Source organism: Betta splendens, chromosome 7 (assembly GCF_900634795.4).
Source record: "Betta splendens chromosome 7, fBetSpl5.4, whole genome shotgun sequence".
NCBI classification, from domain to species: Eukaryota; Metazoa; Chordata; class Actinopteri; order Anabantiformes; family Osphronemidae; genus Betta; species Betta splendens.
In genome coordinates, this window is record NC_040887.2 from 16506613 (window position 1) to 16522143 (window position 15531).

The 15531-nt window shown below is 48.1% G+C and overlaps 1 protein-coding gene and 1 long non-coding RNA gene across 3 annotated transcripts in view; one reads left to right on the plus strand and one right to left on the minus strand.

The window, feature by feature from the left end:
• The window catches only part of dnmt3bb.1 (DNA (cytosine-5-)-methyltransferase 3 beta, duplicate b.1), a 17567-nt gene continuing 2036 nt past the window's right edge, over positions 1–15531 (plus strand). The window contains exons 1-21 of one of the 2 annotated variants that reach the window (XM_029156438.3): positions 1–150; positions 4805–4919; positions 7939–8089; positions 8799–8881; positions 8968–9105; positions 9674–9820; positions 10973–11131; positions 11201–11308; positions 11791–11932; positions 12005–12124; positions 12358–12402; positions 12479–12558; positions 12681–12793; positions 12940–13123; positions 13790–13874; positions 13960–14105; positions 14492–14582; positions 14708–14856; positions 14993–15078; positions 15195–15264; positions 15350–15468. In XM_029156438.3, coding sequence (XP_029012271.1) covers positions 4860–4919; positions 7939–8089; positions 8799–8881; positions 8968–9105; positions 9674–9820; positions 10973–11131; positions 11201–11308; positions 11791–11932; positions 12005–12124; positions 12358–12402; positions 12479–12558; positions 12681–12793; positions 12940–13123; positions 13790–13874; positions 13960–14105; positions 14492–14582; positions 14708–14856; positions 14993–15078; positions 15195–15264; positions 15350–15468 — 2276 coding nt within the window. In that variant the 5' untranslated portion in view covers positions 1–150; positions 4805–4859. Of the gene's footprint in view, positions 151–4804; positions 4920–7938; positions 8090–8798; positions 8882–8967; positions 9106–9673; positions 9821–10972; positions 11132–11200; positions 11309–11790; positions 12125–12357; positions 12403–12478; positions 12559–12680; positions 12794–12939; positions 13124–13789; positions 13875–13959; positions 14106–14491; positions 14583–14707; positions 14857–14992; positions 15079–15194; positions 15265–15349; positions 15469–15531 lie in introns of both variants that reach the window. The other variant, XM_029156437.3, reaches the window with a different exon arrangement.
• Positions 6301–15531, minus strand: part of LOC114858819 (uncharacterized) — a 13358-nt gene continuing 4127 nt past the window's right edge. The window contains exons 3-4 of the long non-coding RNA XR_008695155.1: positions 12690–12787; positions 6301–12539 (exon numbers count right to left, since the gene is read on the minus strand). This is a non-coding gene — a long non-coding RNA (uncharacterized LOC114858819). The remainder of the gene's footprint in view (positions 12540–12689; positions 12788–15531) is intronic.

Below are 15531 nucleotides of genomic sequence, written 5' to 3' on the forward strand. Positions count from 1 at the left end.
GGTTGGTGGGTAGCGGCCCAGCAGCAGCCGCATGCTGTTGTCCACACAGTGACTACCTCCTGCCAGACAACCGGAGCCGCTCCTGATCCTGACCCGCGCTGAAGTCTTTGAATTACTCCCGAACCTGCAGCTCGACCCGGAGCAACACGCGTAAGTACTTATGCAACTTTACTCGGCAGGCACGAGTCGTCAAACTTTCATGGGTTCCATCCACTTCGAGGCCTGTTTGTGCAGTGGCTGCACGCGCTAATGAGATTGCAGGTAAGTTAGCGACGAAACCGTAACGAGGCGGACCCGAACCTTTTACTGCTGGTTCGGCTCTGCCTAACGACAGAGCTGCGCTGTGACTTCTCCGGAACCACAGTAACCCGTTTCCTGGTTTTCCCGGCGGGGTGCGGGTACTCGTGGGCCGAACTTCGTCCAGGGTTCGTGTGTGTTCGGACAGGTGGGAGGGATCGGGACCTGCAGAAACGTAACGTGGGGGGTCCGAACCGTGCAGGGTTCTGTTGCGCACAGCACATAGTCCTGTTATTGCGTCTTTCAGTGTTGCTCCACGGACACCGGTGGTTCGTTTACCTTCTGCTCCGTACATTTAGTACATTTAACCAGCATCTCTACACACTGTAACTAGACTAAACACAACTGCCCGTTTGCTAACACCTCGACCCACTGCAGCGGTGCTGCCAGGTACCGACAGAGACGGACCCATAAAGGTGCGTCTGAACAAATGAACGGTAACGCTCGAACCAAGGCCCCACGTGAACAGACTGACGGCACCAATGTCACATGTCTGCTTCCACATGGACTCCGTTGATTTGAGCTTTGACTGTTATTAATAACTGTTATTAGCTGTTATTACAGTGTTATTGAAAATGTGGATTGTTGACACCAGGTCTGAACAGAACAGGTCTGACCCAGAATAAGTCATAAAGGTCACTATTTAAATAAAGCACTGCTGCCTCCCAGCATCAAGCACTTGGCTTTTGTTCCCCGGCTCTGAGGGGAGGTTGCAGGTTGTTGTGGGTTCTTTGGTTCTGCCTGTTAGTTAACTTCTTTTGTTTGTTTACTAGCTGGGAGCAGATGTTTGACGTGACATCAATATAGTGTTAGGAAGTTAGGGAAGAACATCAGTCATGTGAAGGGCAGCAGACAAAGCATCTCCTGGTGGCGAGTGGATGTTTTAGGATCAGCAGGGGTTAGTTACAGGTTGAATGAGTAGCTGTTTAATGTTGTCTGGATGTGATAAGTACAAGCTGCTGGAAATGTGAACACTTTCTGTCCAGGCTTCATTTAACCTGATGCTCATGTGCTGCCTGTGTGGAACAGCTCACTCTGAACTGGAAGGGCCATAAAATACATGACAGACAAGGAATGCAGCCCCCAGCGAGAGACCTCAAGAAGCCCCCCCACACACCCACACACCCACACACACACACGCGCTCACACATACACACACACACACACACACGCACGCAAATGTACACACGCACTCACACACAAACACACACGTATGCACACACACACACATGCACGCACACATGCACGCACATGTACACGCGCACCCACACACAAACACACACGTATGCACACACACACACATGCACGCACACATGCACGCACATGTACACGCGCACCCACACACAAACACACACGTATGCACACACACACGCGCACACACACACACACACACCTTTTAGGCAGTGAACAATTCCCTCTTGAAATGCGGTCGGTAATCTCTCGCTAGCAGACAGGACTTTGATGTGCAGCCCCCAGCCCCTGCCACCGTGCCCCCACCCTGTCCCCTTTCCTTGGGCCCCTCATCCTTCCTTACTTGGTTTAATTCATGCTCACTTCCCCTGTTCTACTCCTGAACCATGTTCCTGCAAAGATAAAGTTACACGTGCCATTGTGAGACTGGTTTGACGTTGTTTCTACTGGCTTCTTCTTTTTTCTAGCCCCAAGAGGCTGATGAAGCTCAGAGGTTTGTTGAGTAAGACGGGGTCGTTGTCATTTCATACGTCTTTTCTAAAGTCCTACGTTGTGATTGAGCTGTGTCCTGGCTGCACTGTGGTGCATGGCACGTGGACGCTTTGACACTTTTTAAACTGTAGCAAAATGACATTAGAGAAATGCCTTCATGGTTATGGATGAGGATGAACAACTGATGGTCTGGGATCTACAGTAGATCTGCTCCACCTGCTTCTCTCTCACCATCTCTAACAGTCGTAAACAGTGAATGGAACCAGAATTTGTGCTGATGTGGGATTCAAGTTTTACACTAACTCCATAAGTGGCTGCTGTGAACAAAATGGCCTCAAACACAGCCGGTTGGCGTAGAATAACTAAACATACTTACATTTGTTCATCTTTATTGTCGCTATTGTCCAATCTCTTCTCTCTACTGTCGCCATTTTGTAGTAGATCATTGAGCTGCATGAGCTTCTCACCGTCATCCTGTGAAGCTGCAGAAATCCGCAGAGTCAGCGCCTCAACCCTGACTGGCCTGATGTAGATCATGAACAAATGCAGTCACACAAATCAAGCGTCATAGACTGAACTCATCTTCTATTAAACAATTTATGCTGATTTGGGTTTTCAAATGAGTAAATTAGTATAAAGGCTGTTGAATTGTCTGTACATGTTTTATCACTCTGAACCTAAGAAAGCTGTGACCATTTTAAAAAACTCGTTTAAAATGTGTGTTAAATTATGTCACAGCTGTAATAGGATTCTAATGAATGCTGTACTGTAGGTAGCTGACACTGCTCCATAGCAGTGGCTTTATTGTGGTTGTAGTTGATCCCACTGCAGCGGGAGGCATCAATGGCCACCATGTGAACTCATCATTGGGGATGTCTGTGCAGCCTGCTTTGGTGAGGGCTTGAAGGCGTCCCCACCTATAGACACTCTGTTACGAGCGAGGGGCAAACTAGACCGGACGGTTACTGTAGCTAGAACGAGGGTCAAACTAGACTGAACGAGATTCTAAAACACGCTCCTTGAGCGGGGAGAACTACGGCTCTCACGGAGCCGGGAGGAGAACGCGCTCACACTGAGCTGAGGCTTCAGGCACTACGGCCGACGTGCTTCTGGCACACAGCTCTGTGTTTAAGCACTCACACAGACACCTGGCCGCAACCGGCAGACCAGGTCGCAGGGAAACACAGGAGAGGGAAGACCCCAAATGCACGACCCAACACAGAAGGTGCAATTAACATTAACAGTTTATTTAAATACAACATAAATTCTCTGCACAGCAGGACTCAGTTCAACACAAAGGAAGAACTAAAAATCACTGCAATGCAGGAAAACGATTAACAACCTAAACTCACTACCTAAACTAAACGCTCCGTACACTGCGGGCAAAAATCCTAAACCTGAAACATAAGACCTAAACATGAAACATAAGACACTCACAAAACTTACGTGGTGGGACAGGACATAAACAAAACCAAAAACTCCCTGGCATCACAAACTCTCCTCAACGTAACAATGGGGTAGCATCCAGCTACACCAAGCGTACACACCAGCAATGTGTCAAACAAAAAACATCCCTTAAATACAAGACAAGACAGGTGAACCCAATCAAACTAATACAGGAAACACAAGACAGGAAACAAGGACACAAAACCAAAAGGGTGAAACCAGGCTGCCCCTGGTGGCGTGGTAGCCGAGTCACAACACACTCAGCCAATGCAGAAGCTCTACGTATACAGAGGCCTGTGCACTACACACCCTGACAGGTGTGTGTATCTGTTTACCTCAGGTGTGTATGGGCATGTCAGGTCTGCTCCTTCCCACCCCTGGAGAACTGGAGAAGCCAGTGTTGTGCTTCATTTCCCAGCGTTTCTCTCCACTGCTTCTTTGTTTTTGAGCGGCTTTCTGCACACAGCTTCCTTTTGAACTGAGGCTGTTTTATTGAATGCAGGGCATGTGTGTCCTGTGTTCAGGGTGAACAGCTGTTTAACTCCTCAACCAATGTCTCCACACATTTAAGGAAGTTTAAGCATTGGTTATGACCAACTGAATTGAGATGTGAGCATGACATCTACCAAAGCATCCTCATCATAAAACCAGAGCATCTGTTAGTTAGTGTGTCCTAGAGCAAGACACTTCACACTAGCTCCCACTGCTGCCCCAGGGCATGGGTCAGATGCAGAGATAAAAGAGGCACTGTGGGCCCATGTCTAGCAGGGCAGAATGACTAGCAGCTAAACCATGAATCTGCAGAGAAGCTTCTTTCAATCTGAGTCTGGGCCAGTGTTTAGTCACAACACTGAGTATGTCTCCGTGGTAACTAGACCGGGCTTCACTCTTTGCAGCCACTTCAAGGATAAGTTCAACCAGGATGTGTGGAAAATCCCGACTTAATCCCTTATCTTGGTTTTGTGCAGTTCCCCAGTTCCTGGAAACCCAAGCAGCAGAGCAGAAATGTGATTCCCCCTCCACTCCTCCACCTCAGCTCAGTTCAGCGATTTATCGGGACAGATGCTTGTGATGTTTTTTTCAGTCTTGCTTTCTGCTAGTGAGCCTGAGAACCTGGTTAGTTCATGACACCTATGCAGCTGGTGGAAGGTTTTCTCTCTAGTGTAAGTTAGCAGGAGGATGTCCAGTGTGACCCCCTGGACACATGCTACCCTGCTGTGGACAAACACAAAGCCTATAAAGGCTGCTGTGTACATGTGATGCTGCTGGATTTCTGGAAGCAAACAGTGACCAGCATCGTGTCCTCAGCCGTCGTCCATGTTCTGTAGCTAACGGCGGCGATGGTGATCAGTGACAGGTTGTGCTTTTTCTCACCCAGGTCAGACAGCGTCAGGACGTCAGGACAAACACTGGGCCAATCAACTGTGAGCATCATGCCTTCCAACAAATACTCAGCGAGCATCATGGAGGAGAGCAACAACATCGCTGCAGCTGTAAGTCACATGCTCAACCTTTATGTTTGTGGGTTGGCCTTGTGGAAAAGCTTCACAGCCTGAGCTCCGTCCCACCAACACACGTTTGTGGCAGCTGGAGCTCAGATGAGTGTGTATTAGGGCCGAGGTAGATGCTCGTGAGCAGCACACACACCTACACAGCAGCTGCATCCACAAAGTGGAAGCAGAAAATGGGGGAGCCAGAGGAAGGAAGACGGATGTGGATGGATGGAGGCCTTGGTGGACGCAGCACACTGGGCTCTTTATGAGCCGCCTCTGGCCTTCAGAGAAAACACGTAAACACAGAAGAGTGGACTTTTCACTTTCACACACACACTCTCCTCAAAGCGCTGTGTTCGTTACTCCTTCTTCCTCTTTTTCACTGGGTCCACCTCCAGTGACGCTCATCCACCATCTGCTCGCTTGCTCCCTCTGTTCTGTCCTCATCCTCATTTTGGGTTAGGGGACATTATAAATGATGTGGGTTTGGATCAAAGTCATGTTGAGGCACAAACGTATGAAAACCCAATAAGTACGTTTGCTCCTCCACTTCCCTTGTCCCAGTTGTCAGTGGGGTTTGGTGAAATGTTTATCAGATGCTATTAGACATCATCACCGCAGTCACAAGTGTTATTAGTGGAGGTGGTGAAACTTTTTACCTTCTGCTATATATCCCTGAGAGTCTCTCACTGCAGTGAGATATTGTCAACACTACCACCAACCAACATCTGTACCCCCACCTAACATCTGTACCCAGACAGAACACATTGCATGTTCTATCTGGTCACACTGACGCTGAGTTTTCCTGTGAGCTCACTCATATCACAAAGTCTAAACATCTGGTGAAAAGGCAGCTGAGGTTAGAACCTGAGGCAGCTCATACGGACAGTGTGAAGATCTTTTGGCCTCTGAGTGGAGGAAGTAACCCTCCAGTAACAGTCTCCAGTAACCCTGGTTAATGTGTGATTTGAGTAATCAGTGGCTCTACCATGATCCTGTTCAGCCCAACAGTACATGAGTAGTAGACAGGCAGGGGCGAGGTCAGGGGTCGTCCAGAGGGAGGTGGCAGGAAGGCTGCACTAAATAAAAGCTTTATGACTCTTGGAAATAGAAATGTGCCATTTCCAGGGCAAGGCGCTGAGGCTCTGTTCTGGGTTGGGCCAAAGATGTACACTGGAGGTTTATTTAGCAGGGTTTAACTGTTCCAGCCAACCAGGTGACTGAAGTACAGAGTCATGTCTGATCTGTGCTCCCATCGCTAAAATGTGCTGATGACTCCTCTGGGCGCCGGGTGCTCAGCAACTTCATCCTCATAGATCCCCCTTAGTAGTCACAGCAACACGTGGTGCTAAAGGCTGTAGCATTTGGACTTGAGAGTGAAAGTGGAGGAGGGGTGCCGGTCACTGGTACTTTAATGCCTCATTGAGCATGTTCATGTCTACTCAGGAAGGCAGGGTAATGGAGGAGCATCGTGATAACAGAGCAGCTGCCTGGCTCTGTTTCCCCTCTGCTCTGAAACAGTTACTGGCAGCACCTGGTCAAGGGGGAGGGGGAGGAAGTGAATATGCTGTATGCTGTATTGTCATATCAATCCTGGTCTCTGGCAGGTTTTCCCCTTTCTGAGCTGTTTTTGTCCCTGTTGTGTCTGATAGAAGGAGGCAGGAAGAGGAAGAAAGCAAAGAGAAAGGACCTAAGTCCTTAAGCCTAAGCTGGTGATCAAAGGTGGGGTGGCTACGGCCCAGGTGTGGTTCATGGAGGTGCAACGTCACCTCATGTATGTGACAGTGACCCTGGAGACCACGCAGCAGTGTTCAGGACAATCCATGTTAGCTAGAGGTATTAAATCCCTGAAAAGACTGAGATAAGGTTTTTTTTTGTAGTTCAGGTTAAACCTCTGGTGATTTATATGGAACTGAACGTGTAACATGAGATGAGTGACAAGGGAGCGTAACATGAGATTTGCTGGAGAGGAGGTGCAGAGGAAACGCTCGCTGCTCAGTGTTTGAGGATTCACACACTATAATGTTCCTGAATGAAGAATGCGTCTGGAACTGGTTCCACAAATGTGTGTCAGTGCTGCTGATGCTTCTGCATTGGAAACAAAGTCATCATAGTCTGGTCACAGAAATGAAGTCTCCTCCACCGTGAACCACAACAAGGCAGTCTCCTACACTTGTTTTGGTTGGTTGCTTGTTTCGTTCCCGCTCAGTCGCTTGGCTCGGCCAAGGACAAGCAACATCAGCAGGAAAATCCCATCCCAGTCGACACAGAACGCTGTGGTTCTGTTGGACCCCTGCCAGGACTCTGTGTCTCCCTTCACAGGTTGACATGCACCAGCTGTGGCTGTTGTCAGTGCGTGGGGAGATGTCGGGCTCAGACCCCTGCAGCCCGTTCAAAGTGTGTTTCCTTTTTCATCACATCTTTCATTTTGTCCAGTGTTAAGTCATTCTGTGGTACTGACTGAATCCGTTTGGCAGCGGATGTAATAGTATTCGTTTCCTGTGATGACCTGCGGCCTTCAGATGGTCACCGTCTCCCACGGGCCTCGCGGCTGTGGCAACCTTTACTCTCAGACATGTTCCGCACACACCAGCATGAGTTCAACAGGTCCATTTATTATAGGGGAAATTTGGCTTCGCAAACAAACACCCGCCACACGCATTCCGTGTTTTATGATGCTGAACAATCACAAACAGCCTCACACAGCTGGGCAGCACAAGCTGTGTCTGCTCCACAGCCGTTTGCTCACTTCAAGACCTGTTTTGCCTTGCGTTGCTCCTTAAGACATTAAATATGAAATGATGCTAATTGCAACACCTCTGCTCGGGTAAAGCAGACTCCAATTGCTTCAACAGTAAGAACAAACCTGACCTTCATAGAGGTTAGAAACAGAGCGTTGTCCAACCTCAGGTTCTGTCTGTAATCCTCCACCAACCAGGTCATGGTTACTGACGTGTTCACCTCATGCTGGACCATTACGGTGAGCAGACCATAATGTTTGCTGTTTGTCTGTCTTCAGGCAGCTGTAAATGGAGAGACCCCTCCTGGTGAAGGCCTATCAGAAAACGACAGCGGAGTGGAGCTGGTCAGTGACAACAGTCCTCTGACGGCAGCTGAGCCACCGTCGCCCTTCAGCCCCAAACAGAATGGAGATGCTGCTTCGCCTCAAGGTAACAGGCTTTAAACGTGCACAGTCCAAGCTCACTGTGTGTGTTCTTAGAATGAATAAACATGGCTATTACAGACTGAAGGTGAGCTACACCTGCAGTAACCGAATCTGAGGCGTTCCAGAGCCCAAATGCAAGCACAGTGACACTGAGCACTGCTCCACCTGGCGGATCACTGCAGAACTGCGACAGGCTGCTCAGTAGGCACCTAGGGCCCGTTAACAAGGCCACTGCAGAGGGTTCAGGTCCAACCCTGGTGTCTGTGAAGAGCTGTGTAGAGAAGGATAGGGAATGGTCCCACCAGCAGCTGTCGGAAGACCAGGGCTGCTCGTTGGACCAGACATGAAGAACTATGCTATGTCTGTCCCACTCAGCTCACCACTGCCTTCACTTCGCATAAGGTCCCATGATGTTAGTAGTCACAGTGGCTGCGAAAGTATGAAGGGGACCATATAGAAGAATATCATTACTAAGGGTTATTAGGAATGAAGCAGTAGTGCTTCAGCTAGGTGCTATCGGGCCAAATTAGCCCGTCAGCTGCCTGTTTTTCTTCAGTCTGTTATTTTCTGCCTTTTCTCATTTGTAAATATGAAGGAATAAAAAAACTCTTGAGCATTAAAAGCTTTAGCCATAAAACAGTTGGATCTTACTGGCTCCATTTCTTTCTTGCCATCTGTCCAACCGTCTGTCCGTTTGCCTTTCTGTCTGACAGATGGTAATGAGTGTCTGGGGGGAAGCAGGAAAAGGAGCAGGAAGCGGTCAGAGGAGGAAGGGACCTGGGACTCCTGCAGCGAGGTGAGGCTCCACACACAGGTTTCTGTGGTTAATAAATCAACTCTAGGGAAGTAGCTGTGACATTTTAACCTACTCTGTGTTTACAGGAGAAGTGTTCAGAGGCCCCTCAGTTGGGTTTGAGACAAAGGCCTCAGCCCAGAACCATCTTCCAGGCTGGACTTACGACACAGGCACAGACCAAAGCTCACCGGCAGAGCCGCAAGCAGCATCAGAACCTGTCACTGGTAGGTGAAATGTGGACCGCAGCCATTTAAAGCAGAGATGGAAACCTCAGGAATGTGTGATTGGTAAAACATTAAACCTCGTAATGTTTTCCACTCGACTGCTTCAAAATGTATCCGAATGAGCTGAGCTTCCTCCCTTTCACCTCTGTTGTTGAGGTGCAGTCCCTGCTGCTTGTCAGCACATGTCAGAAAAATGCTCTGGATCAACCCAAACAAGGTTCCTTGTGAAACAACCACGTGGAGGTTGTCCGGCGCCGGCAGTGAGCGCAGCTGGACCAGAACGATGTCTAACGAACGTTTGGTTCATCGGGTCCAAGACGAGTAGCATCAAACAACGTCTGTGGATCAGTGACTTCAGAGTCAAATTATGTCATTGTCTAAAATCCTGGGAATCCTGTGTAATCCGTACATTGTTTTCATAGTGACAGTCTGGACTTTCATCACTTCCTTATCGTTTCAAGTCTAATCCATCTCTCCTAAAATGCTTTGTAGGCCTTTTGGTTGTAGGCTGCTGCTTGTTTGTCTCCACTGCTGTCAATCACACACTGACTCCTCCCTCTCTTGTCAGGGTGGAAGTGGCGGTAGCCCCCAGGGGGTCATGGTGTCCGGAGGGGTTCCTGAGTCGCCTCGTCTGGAGTTGATAGAACAGGACTCCAAGGACTCGGCCCAAAGCACCGGCACGGCATCCAGCTCCGAAGCCCAGCCAGAGTACAACGTAAGGCACCAAAGATGGGGGAGCTGTCTTTCAACGAAGTCTGCATCATGTTTGAACCAAACTCTGATATTCCAGGACACGAGGAGTGAGGCTGAGGTCTCACGATCACAGTAACATGAAGCAAATATGTTTCAGGTGTTTAAATGTGATGTAGCTTCAAATTATTTATGATCCCGGAGGTGTTGTCCTTCACTCACAGATAACTATGAGGAAAAGTGGCAATGATCCTTTTAAGCATATTATGGAGCTGTCACCAATCTTTCTTTTGTTGTAGTAGACCAGTATGATGGTTTTCATAGCTGGATCGTTTTTTTCCTAGACTGCAGTGGCTTTGTTTTCTCATACTTTTGATTATTTGTAATTCCGTTCATGTTTTCTAGTTAGAAATTTGTATTTCCAGCCTTGATGCAATCTTTTGTTCTGTACTTCTTCTCTTCTCTCCTGACTGTTCCAATATTTCTGTAGCAGCTGCTGCAAGTACACTGCATTCATTTCTGAACAGCGCAGAAGCACATGCATGTTTGTTACTTGATAATGGAACATACTGATCAAGGAGAAATCAGGGGCCTGATGAGTAATTCAGAAGAGGAAGCGGAGCTTGGAGGGTAAATCCCTTCACAGACCCCAGACTTCCTCCATTAATGGCTGTTGCCTCGTATACGTAGGTTCATTCAGGCTCTGACATTTGCAAGTCACCACAGGTGTGTGTTCATGTCCCTGCAGCTCCATGTTTACCTGTGTGCACAGTCCATGGGCTCGGTGGGGTGGAGCCTGATGGCTTTCCTCAGGCCGGCTATGCTAACATGTGACTGTGAGCTTTCAAAAGAATGAATGGGGGGCAAGAGTGAGCAGAACGCTGACGCTTTCAGTGACACTGGATGTTTTCTGTTAACAAGGTCTAACATGTGCTGTATTTGATGAGCTGAAGTGACCTGTGGACTCGTTTGTTTGCTTAACCTGGTTTGATTTCATGTCTCAGACCCTCAGCTGTAACCAAATGTCTCCATGCTAACAGTGTTTCCGCTTGTTTGGTCCTGTCTAGTTCTGTCTTCTCTTTTTTGTCTCATACTATTTATACTTCGTCTTCGTCTAAATTCTGTCTTGTTTATCAGGAAAGAACATTGAACAAAGCCTCATGTCCTCTGTCTGTAGGACAACAAAGGTTTTGGCATTGGGGAGCTGGTGTGGGGGAAGATCAAGGGCTTCTCCTGGTGGCCTGGTGTTGTGGTGACCTGGCGCGTCACCGGCAAACGGCAGGCCAGCCACGGCATGAGGTGGCTGCAGTGGTTTGGGGACGGCAAGTTCTCTGAGGTATGAATGACTACAAGTCCAAGGCTTCCAAGGTTCTACTGCACTGGCTGATTTGCTTCTTGGCTCCAGGTCTCAGCAGACAAGCTGGACTCCATCACTGCCTTCCCTAAGTTCTTCAGTCAGGCATCTTACACCAAGCTGGCCTCCTACCGCAGAGCCATCTTCCAAGCTCTAGAGGTGAGTAAGAAACCATCCACATGACCGATACAGCTGTGTGTGCTAGTACAGGCAGGTTTAGGGTGGTATAGCCAACTGTTACTGATCTAAGGTCAGCTGTGAAAACACACTCTGGTTCACTGAAAGTGTGTTTATGCACGTCAGCTGAAAACCACAGCGAGGATGGAGCATAAACGCAGATACTGACCAGAGGTGCAGAGTCTGGGTCTCACAGGTCACCTCTTCATATCTGAGATGTTATGTCAGTAAGATACAGTCCCTGTGCTCGGCAGGTAACACAAATAATGGCATACCAGACAAGCAGGCTAGCGGTTCATACATGGTAGCTTCTCTAGTGTTCGCGTTACCTGGTACCTTGTTGATACTGATCTATGAACAAGACTGTACAAGAGTTTTTACAGGATTTGCAGGTTCAGTATGTTCACACTGTTTTGGTCACTTAAACTGAAACCACAATAATTCCCTGCCTCCGTCTCTCCCAGGTGGCAAGTGCACGATCAGACAAGACCTTTCCTCCCTGTGAGTCGGACAATCCAGAGGAGCTGGTAAAACCCATGCTGGACTGGGCCAACGGCGGCTTCCTGCCCAAAGGAGAGGAAGGACTCAAACCCACGCACAGTGCTGGTGAGCAGGGCTGCAGAGTGTGGAAGAAGCGGCACACTGTTCAGCAGCAGCTGATCGGTCTCTTTCTTGCAGAGAGCAGCCCTCTGGACCAGGTCTTTGATGTGTCTCTGCCAGACTATTTCCCCAGTGCCAAGCGGCCCAAAGTCAGTCCCTCTAAGAGCAAGGCCGTTCCTGAGGAGTCCTACAGCAGAGGTACAGCTCAATGCTCCTTTACTACGTGAAGGTGGAAGGTTGCTGGTTGCAAAAAAATACCTCACACTGTTCATGACGATCATCAACTAAATGCACTTCTGCGTGTGACAATTGAAGATGTTTGTGAGATAGTGGCAGGTTTGACCTAAGCAGAAATGAAACTGAAAAGTCCGTGCAGAACTCATCGGGGAAGGAATACTGAAGGACATTTTATGTGTTGTTTTGTCTCTCAGAACAAATGGTGAATGAAGTTCTGCAGAAAAAAAGAAGTGTAGAAGGTAAACACACACTCTCATGTTCATTATAAGGAATTGATTATTGGATAGATAATAACTGATCTGTGTTTCTTTGCAGACTTCTGTCTCTCTTGTGGAAAGATGAGACCAGCAACGCTGCACCCACTGTTTGAAGGAGGCTTGTGCCAAACATGCAAGGTAGGTTGACAAGACAGGAGATGAGATGAGAGGACAGAACATGAAAATGATGTGATATGTCACTTCTTACATAGCAAGCAGGTGCTTGATGTGCTCATACCCAAACATTCTGTCTGGTTCAGGACGTTTACCTGGAGATATCCTACATGTATGACGATGATGGTTACCAGTCATACTGCACCATTTGCTGTGGCGGCCGAGTGGTTCTGCTCTGTGGAAACGCTAACTGCTGCAGGTCAGATCACACACACACACACACACACACACACACACACACACACACACACACACACACACACACACACACACACACACACACACACACACACACACACACACGCATGAGCGTCACCTCGTCTCCTTCCATCCCTCGTCCTCCAGGTGTTTTTGCATTGACTGTCTCGACATCCTGGTCAATCCTGGAACCTCTAATGATGCTCAGCATCAGGACCCATGGAGGTGCTACATGTGTCAGCCGCTCCAGCAGTACGGCATCCTTAAGCGGAGGCACGACTGGAGCATCAAGCTGCAGGAGTTCTTTGGCAATGACAGCGGACAGGAGTTTGTGAGTGACTTGAAAACAGTAAAAACAAGATTGACAGGTTCTAGGTGAAGTGTCAGATTTTTGTACATCTTGAGACTTTGTGTTGTTGCCACTCCATCCACAATTGTTCTATTAGCCTGAATTGTTACCACTACTTAGTTACACAATGCTTTATCATGATTTAATACCATTGGTGATGGTGATGAGCGTCCATAAAATACACTTAATGAACTAAAAAGATGCATAAGGCAGAAAGGTGCACCCTTGACATTAACAGCAGGGGGTCGTTTTTACAAAGATCTGCCTACAGGCCACCAGATGAGAAGTATCTCAGAATTAGGTCGAGCAGTAACAGCCTGTGTGTATCGTGTCTGTGTAAGACATGGGTGCAGCTCATGACAGACACATGTGGCCTGTTCGTTCAATGCTGTGGCCATGCTTGGAGTCTGACCCCCTGCCAGGGACAGGCGACACAAACTGACGGTGGAAACATATTGGAACACACACACGTTCTGGCTTGTGGCTTCATCAGATAAGAACAGAGACTCAGTTAAAGTGGTTTCAAATGTCAACTACACCCATTTTGAGGTTTTCATCGTCCCATTGCAACACACAAACACCTTCAGCTTCAGTTAGATCTCATACATATATCATCTAAATGTCAATAACTGCCAGTTTGGTTTCCAGGAGCAACCAAAGATTTACCCAGCAGTCCCTGCCGAGCAGAGGAGGCCAATTAGAGTCCTCTCCCTGTTTGATGGCATCGCCACTGGTGAGACACGAGAGAAGGCAGAGAATGAAGGCGTGGGCTTCATCTTTTATTCATCTGCAGTACATGCTGGTGTTTCTGTTCTCAGGCTACCTAGTCCTAAGGGACCTGGGCTTTAAAGTGGACCAGTATATAGCATCTGAGGTGTGTGAGGACTCCATCTCAGTGGGTGTTGTCAGGCATGAAGGAAAAATCCAGTACGTCCATGATGTCAGGAACATCACCAAGAAAAATGTAAGAAGCATCAACATCTCCAGCAACAGTATGACAGATGATGTGCACATTGAACAGGATGTAAATGAATCCCTCATTGTTGTGCGTGTGATAGAAGATAAATGCTGCAACTGCACCTCCTGTCCTGCAGTTTGTTACTGTACAAATCACCAGAAACCTCCTCTCAAGATTAAAATAGAAGGTTTGAGTCCTTGATATGATACATGCCCAGAGGAAAAACTGCTATTGTTTTGGTTGTATCATGTTCTGGATTAATGAATTTATGTACAAAATGATCTTACTTGTAAATATAGACGTCCCTACATTTATCATCTGCATATATGAATGTTGTGGTGTTGAAATGTCAGTTCCTCAGTGTAACACTAGGCAATGCCGTTGTATGGCAGATTCAGGAGTGGGGGCCGTTTGATCTGGTGATTGGAGGAAGCCCCTGTAACGACCTGTCAATCGTTAACCCTGCCAGGAAAGGCCTGTATGGTGCGTATTGTTCAGACGATAACAGAACTGTCTATCGGTGATGTTTGAGCTGGTCATGGTTTAGACTGCTTTTACCATCCTGCTCATTAACTAGCACAAGGTGTGTGGACTGTGTCTTGTTCCAGAAGGAACAGGGAGGTTGTTCTTTGAGTTCTACCGTCTGCTGAGCGAGGCCAAGCCCAAAGAAGGAGAGGATCGACCATTCTTTTGGATGTTTGAGAACGTAGTGGCCATGGGCATCAATGATAAGAGGGACATCTCACGGTTCCTGGAGGTTAGCAGTGTGTCTGCCATGTAGAGATGTGGCTGAACACGAGGAGCAACTTGGTCCTCTGTGAAGCCGTTCAGACCCAGTGACGTGTTGGGTGAAGCCACTGGGTGTCATGCTCAGCTCTGTTCTCTGTTCGCAGTGTAACCCTGTGATGATTGATGCCATCGAGGTCTCTGCTGCTCACCGTGCACGTTACTTCTGGGGAAACCTGCCAGGCATGAACAGGTAGACAACACGTCTGGCATTTGACCGCAGCTTGCGATGATTCTGCCATGTGCAGGTTGTGTATGTGTGTGTGTGTGTGTGTGTAGCCGGGGCTGAACATGAGCGTTGTGTTTTAGACCGCTGTGTGCCTCTGGGATGGACAAGCTGGTGCTGCAGGACTGTCTGGAACACGGCAGAGTGGCAAAGGTCGGACACAGAAAGACAGTAACTTACCCACCTCCTTTCAGTATACATATATAATATATGCAATGTATTGTTGTCTCGTCTCTAGTTTGGGAAGGTCCGAACCATCACTACTCGCTCCAACTCCATCAAACAGGGCAAAGACCAGCACTTCCCCGTGCTGATGAATGGGAAGGAGGACATACTGTGGTGCACCGAGCTGGAGAGGTGAGCAGGAGATGCACAGAGCTCGTTTCATGACGCACCAGCTCTGAAGGTGTTGATACCATT